Raw genomic sequence first — 13,371 nt, forward strand, 5'->3', positions numbered from 1 at the left:
TGAATAGAGCATTTTTTATGTTTCTATCACTGATTACTGATAGATATGAATTTTATTACATGTTATTTTATTGCATGACATTTTATTTTATGACATGTTTTGTCATTATTTCTGGAGATTTTCTATAATATTTTATAATTTTTTAATAATCTTTTATATCTGTCACTTTTGGTCTTTCCTTCCCATTCCAATAATCGCCTTTAGTATTTCTTGCAGGGCCCATTTACTGATCTTGAACTCCTTTAGCATTTGTTTATCTGGAAAACTCTTTATCTCAGTTTGTTTATCTGGAAAATACTCTTGGATAGAGTATTCTTGGCTGCATATTTTTCCCCTTCAGCTTGTTGAATATACCATGCCACTCCCTTCTGGCCTGTCAAATTTCTTTGGAGAGATCTGCTGCTAACTTTGTTTGTCTTACCTTGTAAGTTTGGTATTTCTTTTCCCTTGCTACGTTTATGATTTTTTTCCTTATCTCTATATTTTGCAATTTTTACTATGTGTCTTGTTGTTGGCCTGCTTTTGTTGATTTTGATGAGAGTTCTCTGTGCCTCCTGGATTTGGGTGTCTGCTTTCTTCCCCATATTAGAGAAGTTTTCAGCTCAAAGAAATGTTCTGCTCCATTTTCCCTCTATTCTTCTTATGAGACTCCTCCTATAATACAGATGTTATTATGGTTTATGGAGTGGCTGAATTCCCTGAGTCCTTTCATAATCTAATATTTTTCTTTTCCTCTTCTTTTTAGCTTCATTACTTTCCTTAGTTTTATCTTCTATATCGCTTATTCATTCGTCTGCTTCTTCCATCTTTATGGTCGTTATTTTCAATCCATTTTGCATCTCAGTTTTACCAGTTTTTATTTCAGCCTGACTAGGTTTTAAGTCTTTTATCTCTGTGATAAGGGACTCCCTTGTGTCTCCTATGCTTTTCTCACACCCCGCTAGTATCCTTATGATTGTTGTTTTAAATTCTGGGTCGGGCATATTACTTATATCTGTTGTGATTAGATCCCTGCTTGTGACTCTTTCTTGTTCTTTCCTTTGGGATGAATACTTCCATCTTGGCATTTTGTCTAGGTCTCTGTATTCTTCTCTGTGTTAGGAAAGCCTACTATGTTTCCTGCTCCCAAGAGTAGTGGCTTTATTAAGAAGATGTCATATAGTATCCAAGGACTGGTTCTTCAGTATGTATCTCTGATGTATACTGTTTGCATGTTGCTGCTATGTTTTGGCTGATCTTTCTCTTAGGTCCAGTTCTGTGGGAGTTTCTCCTTGCCTTCAATGGGGATTGTCTGAACCTTTTCCAGAAAGTGGTAAGTTTTAACTAGGAGTCCTCTCGTCTGCTTGTTAAAAGAGACCTGATGTTTATTCCCCTAGAGCTGAAGCTTTTTGGCACTCTATGGTCAGTTGACTTGGTGGGTGGGGTGGGGGTGGGGGTGGGGGTGCTGGTCTTCTGGGGAAGGGGCCCATTGATTGCTCTGGTTCTCAGGCATACTTGCCCTAGAAAAGAAGCACCTGCAGAGCTCAGTGAGGTGGGTTTTGGTATAAGCAGCTCAGGCCTTTACTGTGAGTAATGTACTGCTCACTGAAGTCAGTCCATACTGATGGGTGGGGGAGAACAATGGTGCCAGCTCTTTCCCTCATCCCTGGAGAGGGGAGTTCACATCTGCCATTGTCTGGGAAGCCCTCCTAGACAATCTCCCCTTTTGTGTCCCAGGCCTCCCTCATATCCCTGCCCTCGCCCTGTCTGTGTCCACCCAGCTGTGCAGTGCACCTATGTTTCATCCCAGGCAGGCCAGCTGAGTTCCAAAACTCCAGACTTTAGGGAATTGGCATGGTATGGTCCTGTGCTAAATCTCTGGGGGGTGGATCTCACCTCACTGGCTTTGGTTCTGGTTTGTCTCAGAAGGTCAGTCGCATCAAATTGCAGGAGCTTGGAGTTTAGATTAAAGTGCAATGAAAACCTATATCTAGGTTAGCTGCCCTCTGCAGGTGTGTCTGTCCCTATACTAAGAGGTGAGGAATGCAATGTCACCCATTAGCTCTTTTGTCCCCTGAGATGCAGTGTCAGCTCTCCCAGATGCACTCCATGAAGGGTGATCCATCTCTCCCTGTGCATCCCCAGGGGATCCTCAAATTGCAGTGTCTGCTCCCAGGCCTTTGCCCTCCTTCTGCAGTGGAGCACTGCAGCGTCCACTGAGTTCCACACCAGCCACAGTGCAGACTTCTATAGTTCCAGTCTTTTGAGCTCTGCTGGTTGTAAAAACTCTCAATAATCAGCCCCTCTCATTTTCCCAGTCAATGGCTTTGGGGAATTGTTTTCCTTGTGTGATCCCTGTGTGCTTCTCTCTCACTCTCTCTCCCTCCCTCTCTTTTTTTTCTCCCTCCTTCCCTCCCTTTCTCCCCACTTCTCTGTGATCAAGATTCCCTCCCTTCCCCTCTTTTCTTCTCCAAATCACATCTCCATGCCTCCTACCTTCCATGATATGGCCTCTTATCTCCCTCTGGTTGTACAGTTTGTTCTGTCAGTCCTCAGATCGATTTCTTGGTGTTAAGAATAATTTGGTACTTATCTGGCTGTCCTGAGGGACTGGCAAGTATAGGGTCCTCCCACTACTCCACCATCTTTGCTCCCCCTACCAATATTTAAATTTCTTCTTCTTTTTTTTAATGTTTATTTATTTTTGAGAGACAGAGAGAGACAGCATAAGCAGGGGAGGGGCAGAGAGAGAGGGAGATACAGAATCCGAAGCAGGTTCCAGACTTTGAGCTATGAGCACAGAGCCTGATGCGGGGCTCAAATCTACGAACCGTGAGATCATGACCTGAGTTGGATTCAGATGCTTAACCAACTGAGCCCTCCAGATACCCCCAAATATTTAAATTTCTGATGATACTCTGATAATTAATATTTATTTGGTGAATGAATGGTAAATGTATGAATCGATTACATTTAGGATTAACTATTATATACTGTTATTTTTTATGTATACTTTAATAGTACAAGTATTTTATTTTCTTTCAGTAATAAACTAATATGATTAGTGTTCTCTTGACCACATAGCACAGTGATCAAAGTTTATATAGTCTCGCTTAAAATATTAAAAACTAGATAGAATATATTCTGAGTCTAATAAGAAAACAGAGCCCATGTTTTGTTTTTCATATAACTTCTGCCCCCAATAGGGGCTTGTGATCTTGGACACTCACTGATGTATTTCACTTTAGTTTGAATTTCAAAAGTGAAAATAGAAGAAAAGTAGTTTCAATTTTTGGAGGAGGAGAGAATGATGGGATACCAGATTCTGACTTAGGGAATTATCATTCTTTTTGGTTAAATAAGCCTTGCTTGAATTTTTTTCTTTCAGTCTGTAAATAGAGGGTATGATGTTTAAAGTCCTTACTAGTTATGGTATTCTGAGCAGTTTCTTGAGATTTTATAGTAGTAAACTTTCTACCTTTTGTATGTATTTTTTGTATGTATGTCAGTACCTTTTGTATATATTTTTAAATTCCTTTTTACATTTTTGCTATTCATAATAAATGTATGTACGTATTGTTTTCCTTATAGGCAGGAGTATATTTTTTATTGCTTTTTGTTTTTTGTTTTTTTCATTTGGAAACCAGGACTCCATTAACCTATACTCCCACTAGCTTGCATTGATGGGGAAGGGATTTCGATTAGTGTATTTATCAGAGAAAGTCTATGGTGCATACCTCTTATTTCCAGAGCTTCAATTTCTCAAGTCATGTTTGACAATGGTTGTTGTAATGATCATGATAAAAACATATGAGGTTGACTTCTCAGTATAAACCATCTCTTCCTGTAAATGCTTTAGATAATGATTAGATTGAGGGTAGGACTAGATGTGGCTGAGTTTCAACTTTTCTGGACTCTTTGTTATTGGCATCTTAATGTTTCACTTCCATCTAGGTGCCCAGAGGCAGAAGAAAGAAATGTGCATCTGACGACAGGGAAGGGAGCTGTGTTTGTGTTTGTGAGGATGAAAGAGAAGAGAAACTATACCCTGATGTAAAGTTTATTGACAATTTTTATGCAACACAGGAGATCATAACAATAAATTCAAAAATAGTAGTATTAAGTTCCAGTGGTAGCACAAAAGATGCAAATATTCTGACTCATCACCTACTATAACATTCTTTGTTTAGGACATGGAATGTATTACAATATTATTAGAGAAATTTTGGCTCCAAAATCATGTTTCTTAGCTCCCTGGATAGGTTTGTCAATGGTCAATTAAAATAAGATCTGGAAAGTCCAAAATCTGAGTCTGAGAAATTTTTTAAAAACGCTCATTTTATCCCAAAGCACCCAAATGACTTTGTCATATAGTTCTGAATATAATTCCAAATGCCATTTACTTCTTCCATTCACTGTTTTCTAACCAAAGAGCTTAGATTATGGAGCCTTAAAAAAACCTTGCACCAAACAAAAGAAATAGAGTATAGTGCTACAGTTAAATAAAAGGACAGATATATACCCCTACTACCAAAGGAAAAGATCATGTTAAATATCTTAATTCCATGTTGTATGTCTCATTTCTTTTTTGGGTTAGTTCTTATTTGATCTAGTTTGTTTTCTGTTGGCTTCAAATTATTCAAAGTAATAATACCTTTGTTCTTGGACATATTCATAGAGTGGAGTGTTACTATCTAAGTAAAAGGATCCCGATTCTGTTCTCTCCCTTTTATGGCAGCCTCTGGCCTCGAAGTTCCTTGTATGCAAATTGTCCACGACCTGACTATATATTCCAATGCTTTGTAACAAATTTGATTTGGGCCCTTGCATTTGCCTTTCCCCACTCCACATGGTTGTACTGCTTGGTGAATATCTATATCCATATTCTTCAGTTCCTGTAGGGTCTTGTCTATTAAGAGAATGACTGGAAATGAATCCCTGACTCCTGCTTCTGTTGTCACTTGACTCCCCATAGCTGTCACTTGATTGATCATGGCTATATACTTGTGTTTCATTGGTGCTGAATCCAGATTGACCCTGGATGTCTACTAATTGTCTGTTACTTGATCCTTGTCTTACTAAACTTGTGCTGGATCTTATCTGCTCATGAGAAGATGTATCTCCCAAATGCTCCTGGCTGGATTGATGTATACTTATATTATTGAACTCTGATTGACCATGCATAGATCCTGATGATTCATGAATCTGTTTCCCCCAATCTTTGGAATGTCCTTTATTATCACTATGGGATCCCTGCCTTAAAATCCAACCAGATTCTGAATGGCCATGAGCTGATATGGATTGTCCATGGTGAGATACAGAATGGTTGCTTGACTGCCTATGAGTAGTAGATCCCCATGTTCCAGATGGAACATGAGTGTCACTTGATGGTTCATGACTTACTACTGAATGCTCATGAATAGATCCCTGCCTTCTAGTTACAGTGGATCCAGACTGGGAATCAGCTGACTGTCTATGACTTGAACCTTGTCTTTCTGTTATTTCAGTAGCTTTTGATCCTATATGGTCAGAACCAGAAATTAATTGTCCATGTGTAGACACCTGATTGTTTGCAGCTCTATCCGTTGACCTCAAAGGGCTAGAATTGTGACTGCTTGTTCTGCTGCCCCCAGAGGGTCCATACCCAGACTGCCCATAGTCATATTCTGCAGTTCCATAACTGCCATGTTTCCATCCTTGACCTGATCCATGTCTTTGTCTTCCACTAAGCTGTGAATGAGAATGACTTACTATAGATTGGTGATGACTTCCATGTGAATGTTTACTTATACTATCACTGGTGTGCCTATGAGAATCATGTGACAGTGTATGGCTAGACCCATGCCTCTCTCTTGTGCCAATTCCTAATTGTCCATGAGAGGATGTGGTCTGTCCCTGAGAAGAACCTGAGGAGATAGATGTGTCTCCAAAATGTCTATGGGAGGATGACTCTATCCTTGAGCCTCTGGAACCAGGTTGCTTATGAACTGAAGTCTGACCTCCTTCAATAGTGGGATGTTTAGAAATATCCCCTGACTGTTCAATGCTAGAACCATGTCTTCTGGTTGTATTCCCGACTGTGTTTTGGGGGGTGGATCCAGAGTGCCCATGACGAGAAACTGAGTGTCCCAGTGACAGTCCTGAGTGCCTTTCACTGTCACTGGACTCACTGACACTGGATTCTCTTCTTCCAGTCCTACCAGATTCTGTCCTGGTGACCTGTCCATGCCCAGACTGGGTATGTCTAGTGGTGTCTCCTGCCTGTCTGTGAGTAGCTTCCTGTCTCCCTTTAAATGTGGATCCTAACTCTCTATGTTGAGATCCAGCATGGCCATATGGGGACCCACCGTGTGTTTGTGGGACTCCTGAGTGCTTTTTACTGTCACTGGACTCATTGACACTGGATTCTCCTCTTCCAGTCCTACCAGATTCTGTCCTGGTGGCTTCTCCAGGCCCTGACTGGGTATGTCTAGTGGTGTCCGATGCCTGTGTGTGAGTAGTTCTCTGTCTTCCTTCTTCAGTGGATCCAGACTCTCCCTGCTGGGATCCAGGGTGGCCACGTGGGGACCCCCCGTGTGTCTGTGGGACTCCTGAGTTCCTTTCCCTGTCACTGGACTCACTGACACTGGATTCTCTTCTTCCAGTGCTCCCAGATTCTGTCCTGGTGGCCTGTCCATGGCCAGACTGGGTATGTCTAGTGGTGTCCCATGACTGTCTGTGAGTAGTTCTCTGTCTTCCTTCACCAGTGGATCCAGACTCTCTCTGTTGGGATTCGTGGTGGCCACGTGGGGACCCTTCGTGTGTCTGTGGTACTCCTGAATGCCTTCCACTGTCACTGGACTCACTGACACTGGGTTCTCTTCTTCCAGTGCTACCAGATTCTGTCCTGGTGGCCTGTCCATGCGCAGAATGGGTGTGTCTAGTGGTGTCTCCTGCCTGTCTGTGAGTAGTTCTCTGTCTTCCTTCACCAGTGGACCTTGACTCTCCATGTTGAGATCCAGGGTGGCCATGAGGGGACCNTCTGTGGGACACCTGAGTGCCTTTCCCTGTCACTGGACTCACTTAAACTGGATTCTCTTCTTCCAGTTCTACCTGATTCTGTCCTGGTAGCCTGTCCATGCCCAGACTGGGTATGTCTAGTGGTGTCTCCTGCCTGTCTATGAGTTGTTCTCTGTCTTCCTTCATCAGTGGCTCCTGACTCTCCCTGTTGGGACCCAGGGTGGCCATGTGGGGACCCATCCTGTGTGTGTGGTACTCCTGAGTGCNACCTGTGGACCCTGATTCTCTATTTTGAGATCCAGGGTGGCCATGAAGCGATCCTCCCTGTGTCTGTGGGACTCCTGAGTGCCTTTCACTGTCACTGGACTCACTGACACGGGATTCTCTTCTTCCAGTGCTACCAGATTCTGTCCTGGTGGCCTGTCCATGCCCTGACTGGGTATGTCTAGTGGTATCTCTTGCCTGTCGGTGAGTAGCTTCCTGTCTTCCTTTAAGTGTGGATCCTGACTCTCTCTGTTGAGATCCAGCATGGCCATGTGGGGACCCTCCGTGTGTCTGTGGGACTCCTGAGTGCCTTTCCGTGTCACTGGACTCACTGACACGGGATTCTCTTCTTCCAGTGCTCCCAGATTCTGTCCTGGTGGCCTGTCCATGCCCTGACTGGGTATGTCTAGTGGTATCTCTTGCCTGTCGGTGAGTAGCTTCCTGTCTTCCTTTAAGTGTGGATCCTGATTCTCTATGTTGAGATCCAGGGTGGCCATGAGGGGATCCTCGTGTGTCTGTGGGACTCCTGAGTGCCTTTCCGTGTCACTGGACTCACTGACACGGGATTCTCTTCTTCCAGTGCTCCCAGATTCTGTCCTGGTGGCCTGTCCATGCCCTGACTGGGTATGTCTAGTGGTATCTCTTGCCTGTCGGTGAGTAGCTTCCTGTCTTCCTTTAAGTGTGGATCCTGATTCTCTATGTTGAGATCCAGGGTGGCCATGAGGGGATCCTCGTGTGTCTGTGGGACTCCTGAGTGCCTTTCCGTGTCACTGGACTCACTGACACGGGATTCTCTTCTTCCAGTGCTCCCAGATTCTGTCCTGGTGGCCTGTCCATGCCCTGACTGGGTATGTCTAGTGGTATCTCTTGCCTGTCGGTGAGTAGCTTCCTGTCTTCCTTTAAGTGTGGATCCTGATTCTCTATGTTGAGATCCAGGGTGGCCATGAGGGGATCCTCGTGTGTCTGTGGGACTCCTGAGTGCCTTTCCGTGTCACTGGACTCACTGACACGGGATTCTCTTCTTCCAGTGCTCCCAGATTCTGTCCTGGTGGCCTGTCCATGCCCTGACTGGGTATGTCTAGTGGTATCTCTTGCCTGTCGGTGAGTAGCTTCCTGTCTTCCTTTAAGTGTGGATCCTGATTCTCTATGTTGAGATCCAGGGTGGCCATGAGGGGATCCTCGTGTGTCTGTGGGACTCCTGAGTGCCTTTCCGTGTCACTGGACTCACTGACACGGGATTCTCTTCTTCCAGTGCTCCCAGATTCTGTCCTGGTGGCCTGTCCATGCCCTGACTGGGTATGTCTAGTGGTATCTCTTGCCTGTCGGTGAGTAGCTTCCTGTCTTCCTTTAAGTGTGGATCCTGATTCTCTATGTTGAGATCCAGGGTGGCCATGAGGGGATCCTCGTGTGTCTGTGGGACTCCTGAGTGCCTTTCCGTGTCACTGGACTCACTGACACGGGATTCTCTTCTTCCAGTGCTCCCAGATTCTGTCCTGGTGGCCTGTCCATGCCCTGACTGGGTATGTCTAGTGGTATCTCTTGCCTGTCGGTGAGTAGCTTCCTGTCTTCCTTTAAGTGTGGATCCTGATTCTCTATGTTGAGATCCAGGGTGGCCATGAGGGGATCCTCGTGTGTCTGTGGGACTCCTGAGTGCCTTTCCGTGTCACTGGACTCACTGACACGGGATTCTCTTCTTCCAGTGCTCCCAGATTCTGTCCTGGTGGCCTGTCCATGCCCTGACTGGGTATGTCTAGTGGTATCTCTTGCCTGTCGGTGAGTAGCTTCCTGTCTTCCTTTAAGTGTGGATCCTGATTCTCTATGTTGAGATCCAGGGTGGCCATGAGGGGATCCTCGTGTGTCTGTGGGACTCCTGAGTGCCTTTCCGTGTCACTGGACTCACTGACACGGGATTCTCTTCTTCCAGTGCTCCCAGATTCTGTCCTGGTGGCCTGTCCATGCCCTGACTGGGTATGTCTAGTGGTATCTCTTGCCTGTCGGTGAGTAGCTTCCTGTCTTCCTTTAAGTGTGGATCCTGATTCTCTATGTTGAGATCCAGGGTGGCCATGAGGGGATCCTCGTGTGTCTGTGGGACTCCTGAGTGCCTTTCCGTGTCACTGGACTCACTGACACGGGATTCTCTTCTTCCAGTGCTACCAGATTCTCTCCTGGTGGCCTGTCCATGCCCAGAATGGGTATGTCTAATCGTGTCTCCTGCCTGTCTATGAGTATTTTTCTGGCTTCCTTGACCTGTGGACCCTGATTCTCTATGTTGAGATCCAGGGTGGCCATGATGCGATCCTCCCTGTGTCTGTGGGACTCCTGAGTGCCTTTCCGTGTCACTGGACTCACTGACACTGGATTCTCTTCTTCCAGTTCTACCCGATTCTGTCCTGGTGGCCTGTCCATGCCCGGACTGGGTGTGTCTAGCGGTGTCTCCTGCCTGTCTGTGAGTAGTTCTCTGTCTTCCTTCACCAGTGGACCTTGACTCTCCCTGTTGGGATCCTGGGTGACCATATGGGGACCATCTGTGTGTCTGTGAGACACCTGAATGTGTCTCCCTGTCACTGGACTCACTGACACTGGATTCTCTTCTTCTCGTCCTACCAGATTCTGTCTTGGTGGACTGGCCTGAAGACAGTCTTTCACCAGAAGACTGGCTTGAGACAGACCCATGCTGGCCAAAGCCCAACCCATTCTGGCCAAAGCCAGAAGTCTGACCTGAGCTCGATTCATGTTGTCCATAGCCAGAGGACTGTCCTGAGCTAGACCTATGCTGTCCAAAACCAGAGGCCTGGCTTGAGCCAGACCCATGCTGGCCAAAGCTGGAACACTGACCTGAGCTCGATCCATGCTGGCCAAAGCCAGAGGACTGACCTGAGCTCGATCCATGTTGTCCAAAGCCAGAGGACTGTCCTGAGGTAGACCCATGCTGTCTAAAACCAGAGGACTGTCCTGAGCCTGACCCATGCTGTCCAAAACTAGAGGAATGACCTGAGCCAGACCCATATTGGCCAAAGCCAGAGGACTGTCCTGATCCTGCCCCATGCTGGCTAAAGCCAGAAGACTGTCCTGAACCAGACCCATGTTGTCCAAAACCAGAGGATTGACCTGAGCCAGACCCATGTTGGCCAAAGCCAGAGGACTGATTTGATCCAGACCCATGTTGGCCAAAGCCAGAGGACTGACTTGATCTAGACCCATGTTGTCCAAAACCAGAGGACTGGCCTGAACCAGACCCATGTTGTGCAAAACCAGAAGACTGTCCTGAGCCAGACCCATGTCCAAAACTAGAGGATTGACCTGAGCCAGACCCATGTTGTCCAAAACCAGAGGACTGTACTGAGCCTGACCCATGTTGTCCGAAACTAGAGGACTGGCTTGAGCCAGATCCATGCTGACCAAAGCCAGAGGATTGTCCTGAGCCAGATCCCTGTTTTCCAAACCCAGAGGACTGACCTGAGCCAGACACATGTTGTCCACGTTTAGAACATTCATTTGAACCAGACCCTTTTTGATGAGAGTTTGAAAAGTGTCCACAAGAACCAGATTCATGTTGACTATAACTAGAAGACTGACTTGTTCCAGACCCGTATTGTTCACAGCAAGAGGACTGACTTGAACCCATTCTCTGTTGTTTTCCACAATTCTGTGTCTGACCACATGCTTTAGACCCATATCCTCTCTGACTAGAAGACTGGCTACAGAAGCTAGGCTCATGTTGACCATACCCAGAGGACTGACTTCCCGAGATACATCCATGATCTTGTCTTCCATTACTTCCTGATTGATAACCTGATTGAGTGCAACTACATTGATTTCCTTGCCCTCCCAATCTACCTTCCTGACAAGAATTAGAAGCATTTTGTGGCCTTGCACACCCACCTGAATTGCTGGAACCACATCCATAACTTTGTCTTCCACTGTCTTCTGAACCTTTAGAGCTAGACCCAAGCTTTTGTCCTCCACTATTTCTTGATTGAGTAGAGTTTGATTCATGTCCACTAGCATCCAACCTATGTGACAGACTACCACGACTTTTCTTTCTCCCACCCTTTGACCCAGATCCAGATTCAGATTGATACTCCTTCCCAGATTCCTTGGAGGGGCTAACATGTGACTTGTTTCTTCTATTCCCCAGCTCTCCAGAGCTGGAACCATATCTTTCTTTGTCACTACTCCATGAGTGACCAGAGCTAGACCCACGGTGTCTTTTCTCAGATTTCTCTTGGTCCTCTGAGCCAGATAAACCATCTTGCCTTCCCAGCCTCCTGGAATTTGACCCACGTCTGTGTTTCACTCTTCCCCTCAAACCCTCAGAACCATAACCATACTCCTCCCCCTCACTCCAGTTTGAATGTCTGTAACCTGATTTCTGTCCCGGTGCATCTTCTTCTTCCTCTTCTGTTTCACTTTCTTCCTTTTGGTGTCGGTGACCACGCTTATGCTTCTTTGACCCTGAAGCTTTGCAGTATTCTTTGCAGAGAACCTTGTTGCAGGCCATAGCCAGCTTGAATACCATCAGAAGAAACTCAGTAAAGTCCAATCTTCGGTCATGATCTCGATCTAGCATGTGCATGATGACATCCACTGTGTCTGGATCATCTGGGTTCTGTATACAAATGACATACCAAAGGAGACCTAGTCAGCTTAGCCCATATAGTCAGCTACAATATTAAAGTAGAGCTGTAGAATTGTGGATTTTTGACATTAGGTATTTTTAATCCAGTCAAGGGTTACTGTAAGCTAAAGCAGCCTAACAATTAGGATCCAGCAGGTGAGAGGAGGTAATAGAAAAGAACTATTAGTTTTGCCAGCAGAATACAATTTAAGGACCTAAGGTAGGGGACTAGGGGACTAGATACTCAGGTACATACAAGAAGGAGTTGAATAAATCAAGTTTAGTACCTGGTATATTTTAGTTTTACATACATTTAAAATATTACATGGTAATATATTCTTTGTTAGAACCTATAATTTTAAAGTTACTAGCTGAGTCCTCTCAGGTAGATGGAAAAAAATGCTTGTTTTTTTGTTTATAGTTTTCAGTCATTCTGGCTACTTGGTCAGATCTCCTTATAGACATTCACTCTTTATACCTTTTCTTCTTGTAACTCATATTTCAGCACAAATTTGTTTTCTGTTATTTTTCTGAAAGGGAGGCCTGGGAGCATAAAAAAGTCTGAAGGTATATATGGTGGGAGTAAACAGGAAAATGAGGGGAAAAAATTCATCTTTCTAAAAGTAAATTCTGTTCCAACAGACTTTCTGATGTCCCCAAGAAGTACCACCCATAGAGTTTGCTCAAAGACCACTAAGACTGTGCACTTTTTAGCTAATCTTTGGTGACATAATACAGAATGTATAGGACCCTAGAAGTCCTGGTGTATGGTCCTCACCTTCAGAATTGGACGAAACTCTTTCTCTAGAAGTTCCTTTAGCTCATCCTTGCTCAGCGTGCCATCCTCTCCATCTTGCTTGGTGTATTTATAGAAAACATCAATGACTGTGACAACACTTCTCAAGAGGTCGGTCATCTTTTTGCAAGTTTAAGTGAACCTGAAAAGAAAAGAAACAAAAGACCCTATTATTAATTTTCTTTTTAAAAATATTTGTTAGTAATTCTAATTTTAATAATAATCATTCTGGTTTTTCAAGTCTCTTGTACTTCACAAATACTTCAACAAGTAAGGATGGGTTGAGGATCTTTCAACACAGTGATAACTAACTTTGTTAACTTTCTTTTAATGTTTTATTTATCTTTGAGAGAGAGAGAGAGAGAGAGTGAGAAGGGGAGGGTCAGGGAGAGAGGGAGACACAGAATCCGAAGCAGGCTCCAGGCTCTGAGCTAGCTGTTAGCACAGAGCCCAACACGGGGCTCGAACCCACGAACTGTGAGATCATGACCTGAGCCGAAGTCGGATGCTTAACCAACTGAGCCACCCAGGCACCCCTAACTTTGTTAACTTTGAGTTAATTTGCTAAGATCAAGTCATGGCATGTTACTGGCTGAGCTGGGATAAGCGCTCAGATCTCCATGTCCTGGGTGGTTTTCTTTACATATGTCTCTATACTTTGGAGCTCTGAGTGTTGTCCTGGAGCTTTCAAAGTTTCCAGAACCACTCAGATGTA

At 44.8% G+C, this 13,371-nt stretch overlaps 2 protein-coding genes across 2 annotated transcripts in view; both read right to left on the reverse strand.

Moving 5' to 3' along the window:
* LOC144238740 (filaggrin-2-like) overlaps positions 1 to 9,199 on the reverse strand; it is a 40,590-nt gene extending 31,391 nt beyond the window's left edge. The window contains 10 exon segments of the mRNA XM_077772617.1: positions 5,979 to 7,009; positions 7,011 to 7,232; positions 7,307 to 7,751; positions 7,754 to 7,990; positions 7,993 to 8,199; positions 8,202 to 8,418; positions 8,421 to 8,642; positions 8,645 to 8,862; positions 8,865 to 9,058; positions 9,147 to 9,199. Of these exon segments, the coding sequence (XP_077628743.1) occupies positions 5,979 to 7,009; positions 7,011 to 7,232; positions 7,307 to 7,751; positions 7,754 to 7,990; positions 7,993 to 8,199; positions 8,202 to 8,418; positions 8,421 to 8,642; positions 8,645 to 8,862; positions 8,865 to 9,058; positions 9,147 to 9,199 (3,046 nt within the window).
* Positions 9,200 to 9,282: 83 nt separating this feature from the next.
* LOC144238741 (uncharacterized) lies at positions 9,283 to 12,776 on the reverse strand. The gene is made up of 3 exons (XM_077772618.1): positions 12,639 to 12,776; positions 9,821 to 11,851; positions 9,283 to 9,744 (listed from the first exon to the last, which is right to left on the reverse strand). The coding sequence occupies exons 1-3, from the start codon at positions 12,774 to 12,776 to the stop codon at positions 9,283 to 9,285; spliced, it is 2,631 nt and encodes an 876-aa protein (XP_077628744.1).
* Between the last annotated feature and the right edge of the window lie 595 nt (positions 12,777 to 13,371).

This window comes from Crocuta crocuta, unplaced genomic scaffold, assembly GCF_008692635.1.
Source record: "Crocuta crocuta isolate KB4526 unplaced genomic scaffold, BGI_CrCroc_1.0 scaffold415, whole genome shotgun sequence".
Classification (NCBI taxonomy): domain Eukaryota; kingdom Metazoa; phylum Chordata; class Mammalia; order Carnivora; family Hyaenidae; genus Crocuta; species Crocuta crocuta.

What these genes read in the sequence shown, in the direction of transcription:
- LOC144238741 (XM_077772618.1), bottom strand. Translation starts at nt 12,776, where the DNA reads ATGACCGACCTCTTGAGAAGTGTTGTCACAGTCATTGATGTTTTCTAT. An exon ending in AGTTTCGTCCAATTCTGAAG is followed by an intron (nt 11,852 to 12,638) that starts GTGAGGACCATA and finishes ATTTGTATACAG; the next exon opens with AACCCAGATGATCCAGACAC. An exon ending in CGAGAAGAAGAGAATCCAGT is followed by an intron (nt 9,745 to 9,820) that starts GTCAGTGAGTCC and finishes ATGGTCACCCAG; the next exon opens with GATCCCAACAGGGAGAGTCA.